This window comes from Taudactylus pleione, unplaced genomic scaffold, assembly GCF_031769625.1.
Source record: "Taudactylus pleione unplaced genomic scaffold, aTauple2 ptg001449l, whole genome shotgun sequence".
NCBI lineage: Eukaryota > Metazoa > Chordata > Amphibia > Anura > Myobatrachidae > Taudactylus > Taudactylus pleione.
In genome coordinates, this window is record NW_028285848.1 from 42,648 (window position 1) to 58,511 (window position 15,864).

General features: G+C 42.9%; 1 protein-coding gene across 1 annotated transcript in view; it reads right to left on the reverse strand.

Moving 5' to 3' along the window:
- Window positions 1–564: 564 nt before the first annotated feature.
- Window positions 565–15,864, reverse strand: part of STARD10 (StAR related lipid transfer domain containing 10) — a 92,576-nt gene continuing 77,276 nt past the window's right edge. Inside the window, exons 3-6 of the mRNA XM_088463782.1 lie at window positions 12,736–12,839; window positions 5,730–5,847; window positions 3,101–3,153; window positions 565–1,981 (exon numbers count right to left, since the gene is read on the reverse strand). Of these exons, the coding sequence (XP_088319908.1) occupies window positions 1,754–1,981; window positions 3,101–3,153; window positions 5,730–5,847; window positions 12,736–12,839 (503 nt within the window). The 3' untranslated portion in view covers window positions 565–1,753. The remainder of the gene's footprint in view (window positions 1,982–3,100; window positions 3,154–5,729; window positions 5,848–12,735; window positions 12,840–15,864) is intronic.

Genomic DNA, 15,864 nt, shown 5'->3' on the forward strand with positions numbered 1-15,864 from the left:
GGTGTCTACCTAGGCATTGTCTATCTAATTACTGTCTATATACAGTCCGGAACCCTGCATTTAGAGCCCCATCCAAAGTTACAGAGGAATAATACTCTGCCCAATTGTTGTCTCTTTCCACCACGCTCCATTCTGTGTTACCTTCTCTACATCCAGCTCATCCAACCACGCTTGGTGATGATGGGGGAACCGTATCAGACCTTCTAATCAGTGGAGAAGTTTCCCATAGCAGCCAATCAGCTTCTAGCTAGCATTTATCACATACATTCTATAAAATGATAGGTGGAAGCTGATTGGTTGCAACTTCTCCACCCTTTAGAAGGTTTGATACATCTCCCCGAATGTCCCAGCAGGGAGAGCAAGTATTCAGAGCTACTACAAGATCCATGTCCGCAGTGGATGATGAGAGTTGTAGTCTGCCCCCACAGACATTACTTACACATGGCGCTGTAATATTGCTGTTCCCACACTGGTACAGGTACAAGGCCAGAAAACGGCTACCGCGGCTCTCAGGCGCTAACAGATGTTTCTGGGATGACAGCAATGACACATGAAACAGACGCGTTTCTTGGGCAAATATTCTCTTTATTACAGACATTATGTAGAGATGGAGTTATCCTATAAATGTCCCTTTCCTCTCTTACTGGCAGCTTTTTACTAGTACGATTATCGTTCTATGCACATGAGAGGTAGACAGACTCAGCAGCGTTCTACATGTTCCGCAAGTAACATTCTAACTACGCTCTCCTGTTCTCGGCATCATAAGGGTCATTTACAAAGGTGCAACATTTCGGCCATTCGTCCTCGTTCATGACTAGAATTTTTTTTTTTTTTTTTTTCAGGTCACTTTTTGCAAATTTTGTAAAACTAGGGCAGGCGGGATTGTAGTGTGACATTATATTTTTCTCAGTAACACGGTCCTTTCATGGATTGCCATCCTACAAGTGGTCGCTACAGACATGTGTATGGAGGCAGGAGGCGGATTGGGGCATATTCTATGCACGGGTTGTTAATATGGCAGTTGTGCAAATGAAATATCCCCTGCTTCTCCGGCTTCCCATAAATGACGCCGACTCTCCTCTAATCCCTCATTTCATCTATTAAAGACTATAATGTCCTCAGACGTCAGGGTTGCAATTTTTGGGGTGACCTGTGCTTTAAAACCTGGCAAAAATAGACGCATAGTGCAAAAAAGAGAAACGTCAGAATATTTCTATGGTGGACACTGCCAGCCACGCCGCCTCCGATGTCTCTTCAGTGATGGCGGCTGATCTATCATGGAGTCACGTTCCGCGCCCCCGTCTACATGAAGGACATTTACAGGGTGAGAGGTAACCGCAGGAAGCTACTATCACATTACGACTGAAACATTTATTCTGCCATGTTCTCATCTCCCAGGTTATGAAAACAGATATAGACAAAATATATGACTTTAGGAACGGGGCTTAGAACGAGTCCACACAGGGTCCCCTCCAATTGTCTTATAGTCTTGGCAGGATGACTAAGTGACCAGTTCCAGAGCGGAGCCTCATTTAGATCATTAACAAGTTTCTATGCCGGTGAAGATTTTACAAACACAGGACCAAAATTCAAATGCCCAGCACCCTTGGGGGGGGTTGTATAAAAATGAACTTTTCCCATTTAAAACCCACTAACCCTCCAATGTCCTTTTCCACCAACTCTCCATCCATAGCGACAGGACCAGGCTTGGCCCCCGCCATGGTCCTCAGAGTCTGGTGGAGGCGGTCTGCTCTCAGTTGACACTGTCGTCATCGCTGGCCTCTCCCCGATCATCCTTAGTCTCTGCCACGCAGCTCTCGTCGATATTTTCCAGCGAGTCGGCGTGCTGGACGGACACCTCAGAGAGCCGGATGGTCGGTAGACTGCTTTGCTCTGGATAAAGCCAGGGCTTGTGCTGGGGGTTGTGTTTCTTCTTCCAGTCTGGGTACTTCACGCACGCTTTGTACATCTTCTTCATGGCCTGGCGACAAGAAGAAACTTTAGTTGCAATATAATAAAACTGCACCTATCCCTTTCCAATATTGCAGCCTCTCACCGATAATTTTGGTTACTCTCGGCAAGCCCATTTCTTTATACCTGTATCTGTGATTTCTTTTATTAGTTGAGATTCTCAAAAGTTTTTCTTGCTTTAGCTATACATAATTTGTTGTTTGCGTTAGACAATGTAGGAACTGGGAATATTTGTACAGGCTGTAAGGTGATGTCTCAATTAAGGAGTAGTAGAGACTGTGCCAGAGATCTATCAGAAAACGTATGGGGGCCATACATCTGCGGCCCGATTCCCCATTCTGCCGACACTGATCCACGGACATCGATGATCGACGATCCGTCGGCAGTTCGGGGAAAGAAGGCATGCTAAAAATCACAGAGTTACCGATTCCAACCATTTTTGGTCCTAGTCGTGGAATCGAGATTGTCCAACATGTTGGATTTCCCCGAATCCCCGACCACGCCATCGGCAGACGGGGAATTGGGGCAACCCGTAGTAGATGTATGGGCTCCATTAGTCCCTTTCAACGGCTTTAGGTGTCATCTCAACCCAGGCAGAATTGGGATCAGAAGACCACCGAGGTGAATAGAGGTGACCTACTAAGAGAAAGGACACCGATGGGAGGACACAGGATCCATAGGCTGAAGATTTCTGTTTTTTTTAAATTGAGGGTTTTGGCGATAGTATGACATGCTCGTTTGGTTTCCGGCCATCACCTTTCACCACCTCTTTATGCTTGAAGTTCTGTATCAAGAGACAGAGTGTTCGACAAGTTTTGTCTGGCATCTCCTAGCTCCCTGGAGTAACATCTACAACTCCTTAAATATGAAAGAACCTTCTGGTGCCTACACCAAATGTTGCCACCATTTACTGGGTCTGTGATCAAATAGGAGTCTCCATCTGTCCTATCCAATGTTTGGCTGGATTGTTCCACCGCCATGACGAAAGATCCACGACACTGCCTGCAATTCCTACAGCTGGTCAGCTACATACTATCTAATGGCCCTGATCAAACGACCTTTATAACCCCCTAAAACTGAGATAGTGGTTCCACCCAGACTCCAAAATGACCAATAATTTGTTGCTTACTTTTGGGGCCAGAAACTGTGAGGATTTGTTCACAACCCACTTGGGCAAGGAACCTACAGGAAATAGAAGAACAAACATTAATACAATAGTTTACATAAAATTTCCATATTCTCCACATAGAACTGATGCCCCAAGAGGACCTGACTTCTTGGCCATGGGCACTACAGACACACCCAGCCAACTGTAAGGGATCAGAGCCAATGGCAAGTTTCCAACCCCTGCCAGATGGATGGAGATATTGTGACCGCCCGAGCGCTCAGCGCGTCATGATGTCACTGGATGGATCCGTTCTTACATCATACTCAGTCACAAATTATATGTAATCTCATTATGCACAGGGATGGGTCCTGCTCAGAATTCATACTGTATATGTGTTATTATACGGAGACTGTACCCATATGAAAGTGACTCAGCTCTAAGACAATTTACATAGCCGGGCAGTTGGGTTGTGCCCAGTAGTGTAGACTTCTATCTAGGCAGAATGTTCCAGCCACCAGGGGCAGTGGCAATACTGGCACAGTTGTATATAAAGGTTTGACCACCTGGGGGCGTAACACTGGAAGAGCACAGATTTCCTGACCAGTGATATGGCACATGGCCAATATAAGTCTCATGCTGAACCTGTGAGGTATATAGTAAAAGCTGGGAGCCAGCGTTCCAGCTCAGCTGAGCTCCCTCCATTGCAGAACCTTGTAAACTGCAATAAACCCATTCTGCAATGTCTGTACAGTCATGTTCTTGCTAGCGTGACTCGTGCCTGAACGCAAGACCCTGGCACAGATTGGGGCAAGTGCTTTCCAAACCCATGTGGGGTGGGGTGGGGTGGGGTGGGGGAAGTGTCCAGAGCTACAATAATATTGCCCTGATGAAAAAATTGTGAAGGTTTCAGCGCCACAATCCTGTTACATGACAGCGAAGTCACCCAGCGTGTTTATTGGTGGTCAGTACACGAAAGTGTAAGATAACGGAGAGCACCCACTAAGGGGAACTGAAAATAAACCAATTCTTGCTGCGTTGTTTGCGTCATGCACAGCGGCGCCTGCTTTACGGATGTTGCCTGGTGTTATGTCCGGATGTGCAGGACACAATGGGCTCCATCCAATTAGGTGCGAATTGCAAGTAGTGAGTTTGTTCCTTTGAACTCGCACACTTTGCCGCGAAGCGCGCTCCCGACAATTCTCCAATCCAATTAAAAATGCCTGTTCGCACTACTCGCAGCGGAGGGGTTATGCGAATTGACTGCCAAATGAGATTTGCGAGAAAGGCATGAAAATGTGGGGAGACCGCCCTGGACCCCCCAAAAATGGATCATTTCGTTAGCAGGACGGTATAGACGGCTGTTTGTGGGCATTAGGAAGTTACTGTAGGTTATTAAATGGTGTCAAATGACCGATTTGTGCTTTTTTTTTTTTTTAAATGCAAGAAAATTATAAAAAAAAAAAAAAAAAACTTTTTTCGTTTAATATTAACCTAATTAAACGAAAAACGCAAAAAAATATAACAAAATGTAAAAAAAATATAGAAAAAAAGTGTGATTTGTGGGTACTTTGAGGGCACCTTGAAAAATTATAAAAACAATTATTTTTTTCAACTAAAAAATTATTGTAATTAAATTTGGGGTACCGAAACTAATGAAAAAGTTGATTTTGGGGTCATTTGAGGACATTTATTTTTTTTACCTCTAAAAAATGAAATGTAATTATTGGACTAAATAAGCTAATCAGAAACTTCCAATTGCCTAATAAGTCATTAGGGGGGTGTCCAAGGGGTTCAGCACAGTGTCCCCACATTTTAACCTTAAAAATAAAGATTTTCCTTTCCATCTCTCACCCTCAGGGAGGTGCGCGTGGAAACTTGCGAATTCAGTCTGATCAGAGTGAGTTGCTAATCGGATTGCAAAATTAATTCGCTATACGAATTTGAAGTGAAAATCGCACCTCACATCCCACAATTCGCACCTGATAGGATTGACCCCAATGTTCTTACAGGACGAGGTTTTGATTATCCTTTCGTAGTAACGGAAAATGTGCCGGCAGCGGGAATCATTCCTTGGGCGCGGCTTCCAATGTGACGCCTTTTGCTCCATTTAGAGCCAGGCTATAAGGGGCATTCATAGGGGCAGGTAAAGCAGCATAAACAGAGCGTTATATCATCTCCTTACTGTCCTGACTTATACAAGAGGTAAAGGAGACTAAAATGAACAGTATTTTTGGAGAAAAAGAATGACTTAGGGGTCTATGTACTAAGCATTGGGGACGCAGATGAAGCACCAACCAATCAGCTCCTGTCACTTTACAGCAAGTTTAAAAAAATGACAGCAGCTGATTGGTTGGTAGTTTATCTCCATCCACTTTCTCTCTCTCCAAGGCTTAGTACATAGGCAACTAAAGCTGGTCCACATGTGTGAGTACAGGTAAGTGCAAAACAAAAACACTGCACTAAAAAAGGCGAATAGGAGGCGCTGTAACGGGCGCTCTGCAATGTGCACGTTGCGTAGGAAAACTGGCCGAGAAATCTCTGGCTCCGAAACCATCTGCGGTAATTATTAACCATCTATAAGCCAGATGGAGGCAGGTGCAAGGATTAAGAAGTAGATTAATACATGTCCCATGCAGTATGTGAGACTTACCTCGGGGATCCACCTGCGCCAGGTAGACGAGCGTGGAGCTGTTTTTGCCGCTGGCCTGTATGAGGTACCCGGTCTGTATAGACACTGCTCTCACCAGGTCCTTTTTTGGGGGGTATTTCTGGAACGACAACAACAGGAAAAACAAAACTTAGCATCAGCCTATAAAAGGTCAGAATCCGATCTGGAAGTTCCATGATTCTGAGACACTTGTCGGACAAGCAAAACCTATATTTGACTGTCAGCTCTTTGGGACACAAATACTGTATTTCACTTCCATTTCATGGTTAGAAAAGCGTTGTCTTACCAACACTGTAATAATATTAGTTGTCTTTACACGGCCCATTCATCAATCATTCATTTCTCAATGCAGCAAAAGAATACTAAGGTTATGGCTCTTAATGATTTTAAACCGATTGCACTGACCCCGTTAATTATGAAATGTTTTGAGAAGTTGGTAATGACGCGTATGATAGGTCACCTGCCAGCTGGCATTGAGTTCTCAGTTTGCCCTCAGCCACTAGGAAAGGCCTAGTACCCATGTTAGAGAGCTATTTGTTGATTTTAGTTCAGTGTTCAATACCAATCTCCCAACTGTTCTAATAGGTAAATTACAGAATTTGGGATTTCCTGTCACTTTATGTAACTGGATTTTAGATTTTTTTAATTAAGAGACCGCAAAAAGTTAAATTGGGAAATTTGAGGTCATCGGTTATTAAGCTTAGCACTGGTACCTCTCAGGGGTGTGTATTAATCCCACTTTTCACTGATGACTGTGTCCCCTTATTTGAATCGAATTCCATTGTGAAACTGACAGACGATACCACAATAGCGGATCTTAGCTCTGTACGGGGATGAGCAGGCATAGTGTGATGAGGAGGATGATACCACAATAGCGGATCTTGGCTCTGTACGGGGATGAGCAGGCATAGTGTGATGAGGAGGATGATACCACAATAGCGGATCTTAGCTCTGTACGGGGATGAGCAGGCATAGTGTGATGAGGAGGATGATACCACAATAGCGGATCTTAGCTCTGTACGGGGATGAGCAGGCATAGTGTGATGAGGAGGATGATACCACAATAGCGGATCTTAGCTCTGTACGGGGATGAGCAGGCATAGTGTGATGAGGAGGATGATACCACAATAGCGGATCTTAGCTCTGTACGGGGGATGAGCAGGCATAGTGTGATGAGGAGGACGATACCACAATAGCGGATCTTGGCTCTGTACGGGGATGAGCAGGCATAGTGTGATGAGGAGGATGATACCACAATAGCGGATCTTAGCTCTGTACGGGGATGAGCAGCCATAGTGTGATGAGGAGGATGATACCACAATAGCGGATCTTAGCTCTGTACGGGGATGAGCAGGCATAGTGTGATGAGGAGGATACCACAATAGCGGATCTTAGCTCTGTACGGGGATGAGCAGGCATAGTGTGATGAGGAGGATGATACCACAATAGCGGATCTTAGCTCTGTACGGGGGATGAGCAGGCATAGTGTGATGAGGAGGATGATACCACAATAGCGGATCTTAGCTCTGTACGGGGGATGAGCAGGCATAGTGTGATGAGGAGGATGATACCACAATAGCGGATCTTAGCTCTGTACGGGGATGAGCAGGCATAGTGTGATGAGGAGGATGATACCACAATAGCGGATCTTAGCTCTGTACGGGGGATGAGCAGGCATAGTGTGATGAGGAGGATGATACCACAATAGCGGATCTTGGCTCTGTACGGGGATGAGCAGGCATAGTGTGATGAGGAGGATGATACCACAATAGCGGATCTTAGCTCTGTACGGGGATGAGCAGCCATAGTGTGATGAGGAGGATGATACCACAATAGCGGATCTTAGCTCTGTACGGGGATGAGCAGGCATAGTGTGATGAGGAGGATACCACAATAGCGGATCTTAGCTCTGTACGGGGATGAGCAGGCATAGTGTGATGAGGAGGATGATACCACAATAGCGGATCTTAGCTCTGTACGGGGGATGAGCAGGCATAGTGTGATGAGGAGGATGATACCACAATAGCGGATCTTAGCTCTGTACGGGGATGAGCAGGCATAGTGTGATGAGGAGGATGATACCACAATAGCGGATCTTAGCTCTGTACGGGGATGAGCAGGCATAGTGTGATGAGGAGGATGATACCACAATAGCGGATCTTAGCTCTGTACGGGGGATGAGCAGGCATAGTGTGATGAGGAGGATGATACCACAATAGCGGATCTTGGCTCTGTACGGGGATGAGCAGGCATAGTGTGATGAGGAGGATGATACCACAATAGCGGATCTTAGCTCTGTACGGGGGATGAGCAGGCATAGTGTGATGAGGAGGATGATACCACAATAGCGGATCTTGGCTCTGTACGGGGATGAGCAGGCATAGTGTGATGAGGAGGATGATACCACAATAGCGGATCTTAGCTCTGTACGGGGATGAGCAGCCATAGTGTGATGAGGAGGATGATACCACAATAGCGGATCTTAGCTCTGTACGGGGATGAGCAGGCATAGTGTGATGAGGAGGATGATACCACAATAGCGGATCTTAGCTCTGTACGGGGAGGAGCAGGCATAGTGTGATGAGGAGGATGATACCACAATAGCGGATCTTAGCTCTGTACGGGGATGAGCAGGCATAGTGTGATGAGGAGGATGATACCACAATAGCGGATCTTAGCTCTGTACGGGGATGAGCAGGCATAGTGTGATGAGGAGGATGATACCACAATAGCGGATCTTAGCTCTGTACGGGGAGGAGCAGGCATAGTGTGATGAGGAGGATGATACCACAATAGCGGATCTTAGCTCTGTACGGGGAGGAGCAGGCATAGTGTGATGAGGAGGATACCACAATAGCGGATCTTAGCTCTGTACGGGGATGAGCAGGCATAGTGTGATGAGGAGGATGATACCACAATAGCGGATCTTAGCTCTGTACGGGGAGGAGCAGGCATAGTGTGATGAGGAGGATGATACCACAATAGCGGATCTTAGCTCTGTACGGGGATGAGCAGGCATAGTGTGATGAGGAGGATGATACCACAATAGCGGATCTTAGCTCTGTATGGGGATAAGCAGGCATAGTGTGATGAGATGAAGCTTTTGAATAAATGGAGTGGGATTAATTGTTTAGCTTTAAATTTGAAAAAAACTATAGAAATAATCAATGATTGGGGATATCTACATCCCAGAATTCTGTGCTGCATGTGACTGTGATAACTGTAAGAATTGGTTTATTCTGTATTATGTACAGTAAGCAGCTATTGTGTATTCCTCTATCATAAGTTCTATTCCAGGTTCCCCCTTATTTATCCTCCAATCATCGCTGTTTGTTAACTTTCTGTTTTTTTTTTCATTACTTGTGTATTAAAGTGTTTTTGTGACTTATTGAACTAGTAGTAATACCCCTTGAACCAGTCTGATGTACCCAGGGGTTCTTGAACCACAAGCTGAGGAACCCTGCTGTAGATTGGGGTGTGGGCGCCCTCTAGAGGGTGAGGTTGTAGCTGCCAGTCCAATCGGTGGATATTTTCAGATAAGGAAGCTGAGCTCCTGGATTATTCTACAACTTCTGGGTGTTTACACTAAAACTAACAGGGTGCAGAGATTTCAGTTATATTACCTATTACACTATTATAAGTCCTGGACACTGAATATTATGAATTCGCTTTTTGTACAGCCGAAAGCTGGGAGACTAGCGAGGAACAGTGTGTCCCCCATACCCAATAGGATTACAAGAGACCCTCGGTTATGGTTATATGGTGTAGCTGGAAGCAGGGACTGCACTCACCCCTTGCCCTCTTACGGAGCTGAGCGTTGGTATACAGGACGGAGCAGATGGGTCAGAACAGAGGAGAGGGCAGAGACTGAAGAGACCCGGCATTTACACCCCAACAAACTTTTTAATGCCAAAATTCACAGATAGGATGAACAATATGGTGTTGTACAATATGGCGCTGTACAATGTGGCGCTGTACAATATGGCGCTGTACAATGTGGCGCTGTACAATATGGCGCTGTACAATATGGCGCTGTACAATATGGCGCTGTACAATGTGGCGCTGTACAATGTGAAAACTAATGTTCAGAATTACGGTTTTGAAATAAATTGATATTAAATGTTTTATTGCGATGTCATCATTAGTGTAACACAATAAAAGTTATAATTAATTACAGTTTAGTCTGGTTATTTATTTGTCTGTCCATTTTCACATTGAACAGCGCCATATTACCCCTATCGGCGACTTTTTGCACTCAATTTTTTCCGCAGAATCCAGGCTTCCCACGTCCTGATTGGTCTCCCTACCAAATTCTGTGACATTCTGGTTATTAGATCACGCTACAGACCACTCTGAAAAGGGGAAGCTTAATTATGGCCACTGTGTGTGTGTTTATATGTATATGTGTATATAATATATGTGTGTTTATATGTATATGTGTATATAATATATGTGTGTGTGTATATGTACAGTATATGTGTATATAATATATGTGTATATGTACAGTATATGTGTATATAATATATGTGTGTGTGTTTATATGTATATGTGTATATAATATATGTGTGTTTATATGTATATGTGTATATAATATATGTGTGTTTATATGTATATGTGTATATAATATATGTGTGTGTGTATATGTACTGTATGTGTATATAATATATGTGTATATGTACAGTATATGTGTATATAATATATGTGTATATGTACAGTATATGTGTATATAATATATGTGTATATGTACAGTATATGTGTATATAATATATGTGTGTGTGTTTATATGTATATGTGTATATAATATATGTGTGTGTGTGTATATGTACTGTATGTGTATATAATGTGTGTATATGTACAGTATATGTGTATATAATATATGTGTGTGTGTATATGTACTGTATGTGTATATAATATGTGTGTGTGTGTGTGTGTGTGTGTTTATATGTACTGTATGTGTATATAATATGTCTGTGTTTATATGTACTGTATGTGTATATAATATATGTGTGTGTGTGTGTGTTTATATGTACTGTATGTGTATATAATATGTCTGTGTTTATATGTACTGTATGTGTATATAATATATGTACTGTATGTATATGTACTGTATGTGTATATAATATATGTGTGTGTATATGTACTGTATGTGTATATAATGTGTGTGTATATGTTTATAATATATATGTGTGTGTGTTTATATGTACTGTATGTGTATATAATGTGTGTGTGTGTGTGTTTATATGTTCTGTATGTGTATATAATGTGTGTGTATATGTACTGTATGTGTATATATTATATGTGTGTGTATATGTACTGTATGTGTATATAATATATGTGTGTGTATATATGTACAATATATGTGTATATATATATATATTATATATATATATATATGTGTGTTATATGTATATGTGTATAGAATATATGTGTGTATATGTACAGTATGTGTGTATATGTACAGTATATGTGTATATAATATGTGTGTGTCTGTGTGTGTATATGTATTGTATGTTATATGTATATAATATATGTGTGTGTATATGTACAGTATATGTGTATATAATATGTGTGTCTGTGTGTGTATATGTACTGTATGTGTTATATGTATATAATATATGTGTGTATATGTACAGTATATGTGTATATAATATGTGTGTATATGTATATATAATATGTGTGTGTATATGTACAGCATATGTATATATAATATATACATATAACACACATATATTATATATACATATACTGTACATATACATACATTATATACACATATACTGTACATATACACACACATATATTATATATACATATAACACACACATATATGTGTGTGCGTATATGTACTGTATGTGTATATAATATATGTGTGTTATATGTATATGTGTATATATGTACAATATATGTGTATATAATATGTGTGTGTATATGTACAGTATATGTGTATATAATATGTGTGTGTATGTTATATGTATGTGTATATAATATATGTGTGTTATATGTATATGTGTATATATGTACAGTATATGTGTATATAATATGTGTGTGTATATGTATAGTGTGTGTGTGTGTGTGTGTGTGTGTGTGTGTGTGTGTGTGTGTGTGTGTGTGTGTGTGTGTGTGTGTGTGTGTGTGTGTGTGTGTGTGTGTGTGTATTAATAAATATAGATCAGCCACTGTTTAAGTTACAGTCAGTGCACTTAGCCACTAAGCCATGCTTGCGGTCCACATTGAAGCTATATTATTGCAGCCATTATCCCTGTAGCTTTGATGAAGCACTTTCATGTATTTTCCCGGCTTAAATGTATCATTTGTGTTAATATTTTTGTGCCAAGCGGCAGAGGAAAGTGACCTAGTTTTATGAAGGGAATTCAGAGCCGGTATTATCTCAACACATGGAAATAAGATCAGAACGTGCGCAGGACACGCCAGGCGCTCTGTAATGAGCAGCGCTGTACATCTGTCTGTCTCTGCATGTGTCTGTGCTGACAGAAGCTTAGTACATCAGTTACAGACTGTACCATGACCAAACTTAGCAGCAGGTAGGATGGCGGCACCGCACGCGCCCGGACCATTTGTAGGGGCCCATTTATCAGTGTGTGTGTGTGTGTGTATGTATATATATATATATATATATATATATACATGTATCTTATTCCCCGTGTTTGTAGGTTAAAGCAAATATTTAGTTTCCCCCAGAAGTATGAAGGAGACACCGCAGCAGATGGTGATAGATGACAAATCGGCGGGCGAATCTGATTGGCAACTCTGCCAGCTGGACAAAATGATTATTTATCTCTAATGTATTTTAGCCGTGTGGTTGTTGGTGCAAGAAGCGTCCAACTTTACACGAGCCCCATAATATCCGTCCCCCAGAATGCATCTGTCACGTGAGCAAGCCGCACTGTAATACTGGCGCTGTGATATAATGAGCAATGAGTCCCTTCTGCTCTGCGCAGTCATACCACACCCCAGGAATCGCACTCACCGCATGTTTCACGGAGTAGTTCATGATTATGTAGTCGCTTCCCATTGGCAGCCAGGAGCGCAGCGTGATGACATCGCGGTTCTTCAGTGGCTTAGGGCACTTCCCTGAGGAAAGATGGCCGGGGAGGAGGAAATGAGGTTTTATTCAGCTTTTCATTCTGTTTATTAACATCACATGTCAGACGGGGGAATAAAGCAGGAACTGCAGTCATGGGGCCCATACACTGTAACTAATTCACAATGCAATATGCACAATATACAACAACATGGAATGGGGGAGACATCAGACATGGAACAAGTGATGGAAGGCAGAGAAGCGTCACCCTCCTCAGCACAGACAAAAATGTTGGATTGAATGAAAACGTCTAATCAGATAACAGCATTTCCATTAGTAATAACCCACCGCGCTGAACTTAGCGGACAGAGGCCCTGATTCAGAGCCGGGCAGCCTTTAAGAGCGCACGCTCTGAATCAGGGCGTTTTTTCTTTGTTGAGGCCTCCTGGCCGCTTGCTAAGCTAAGGGTGACCACCCACAGCATTTGCGAGCGGCCAGGTGATGGTGAAGCATCGCGACCATCGGGGCTTGCGACGAGACCCTTGTGGTAGGGTCTTGCCCATCACAAGCCCCAGAGAGCTTCATGCTCTAACAGAGCAGGAAGCTCTCCACTGACATCACTGGCCTAAGGGAATGCCTCTGTAGCCACCCCCCCTTCCCCGCCTACAAAATGGGGCGAGCTGTCGATCAACATCGACAGCCTCCCCTTTTGTAGGGAGTCCCGGAGCGAGAAGATTTCTCTCTCGCTCCGGGGCTTGCACATGCGTGACCCGCGCGTGCACAGTACCTCACCACTGACCTGCTTGAGAGCGCTATGTGCTCGCGAGCAGGTCTGAATCAGGCCCAGAGGCGCTCGCTCTGAATCAGGGCATTTTTTTATTTTGGAGCTGGCCTCCTGCCCGCTCACATATCTGTGGATGACCACCCACAGCTATTGCGAGCGGCCAGGTGATGGTTGCGATGGTCGCGACCATCGGCTTGCGACGAGACCCTTGTGGTAGGGTCTCATTCTCGCAAGCCCCAGTGAGCTTCCTGCTCAACTACTGACATCACAAGTGAACGCCTCCGTTTGGCCAGCCACCCCCCCTCCCTGCCTACAAAACGGGGCGAGACGTCGATCAACATCGACAGCCGCCCCGTTTTGTTGCGACCCCCGGAGCGAGTGATTTTGCGCACTGCCCGGCCATCGACCCGCTTGCGAGTGGGTCTGAATCAGGCCCAGTGCGCAGTATTACCCACATTTCAGCAAAAACTCTGTGAGATTAACGGATACAAGTATTACCCGATTTTATTTGCAGGGATATGTTTTAAGGCGGCAGCTCTAGGTATATTCTGCACCATTTCATTATTTGATGATAATGTCTGAATATACAGCTTCATAGCGAATGATATCACAGGTGCACAAAGCGTAACAAAGTTCACATTATTACATTATTAGCTATAGGTGTTGTGTTATAAAAATAATTGTCCAAAGATAAAACATAAAATAAGACAAAGACATCTGGGTAGCAGCAGCCATGAGAAGCGCTCAGTGATGTCCCCTCCCCCCAACATATGTCTGAAAATAGTGAAGTGCCCCTGCCCGAGGTTGGGAAGGGGAGTGGGGCAGGTAGAGGTGGGAGCAGGAATTTCTAGCGCACACATATAGGAGGTCTAATGGGAACAATGGCACCGTCGCACAACATACAGAAGCCTAGCTGTACACATATTTACAATAGCTATATTTCTTTATAATGCCTCTAGAGAAATGATGGGAGTGCTGTAAAAAAGTATTAGTCCAACGTTAAACTCCCCTATAACACAATGAAAGGAAACAGCTATAAAGTGCGCTCATTATATTGCAAGCCTCGCAGGACAGCATCTTATTTCCTCTTCTGTGAGTTCACCTTGTAAATATGTAGATTATATTTAGGTTACTTTGTAGTCAGGTCTGACATTTGTCTACACTTATTACAGCGTGCTGATGACATTACTGTATATAATACAGAGACCCTTATTACAGCGTGCTGATGACATTACTGTATAGAATACAGAGACCCTTATTACAGCGTGCTGATGACATTACTGTATAGTATACAGAGACACTTATTACAGCGTGCTGATGACATTACTGTATAGTATACAGAGACACTTATTACAGCGTGCTGATGACATTACTGTATAGTATACAGAGACACTTATTACAGCGTGCTGATGACATTACTGTATAGTATACAGAGACACTTATTACAGCGTGCTGATGACATTACTGTATATAATACAGAGACCCTTATTACAGCGTGCTGATGACATTACTGTATAGTATACAGAGACACTTATTACGGCGTGCTGATGACATTACTGTATAGTATACAGAGACACTTATTACAGCGTGCTGATGACATTACTGTATATAATACAGAGACCCTTATTACAGCGTGCTGATGACATTACTGTATAGTATACAGAGACACTTATTACGGCGTGCTGATGACATTACTGTATATAATACAGAGACCCTTATTACAGCGTGCTGATGACATTACTGTATAGTATACAGAGACCCTTATTACAGCGTGCTGATGACATTACTGTATAGTATACATAGACACTTATTACAGCGTGCTGATGACATTACTGTATAGAATACAGAGACACTTATTACAGCGTGCTGATGACATTACTGTATATAATACAGAGACACTTATTACAGCGTGCTGATGACATTACTGTATATAATACAGAGACACTTATTACAGCGTGCTGATGATATTACTGTACAGTATACAGAGACCCTTATTACAGCGTGCTGATGACATTACTGTATAGTATACAGAGACACTTATTACAGCGTGCTGATGACATTACTGTATATAATACAGAGACACTTATTACAGCGTGCTGATGACATTAGTATATAGAGACCCTTATTACAGCGTGCTGATGATGTTACTGTATATAATACAGAGACCCTTATTACAGCGTGCTGATGATGTTACTGTATATAATACAGAGACCCTTATTACAGCGTGCTGATGACATTACTGTATAGTATACAGACACTTATTACAGCGTGCTGATGACATTACAGTATAT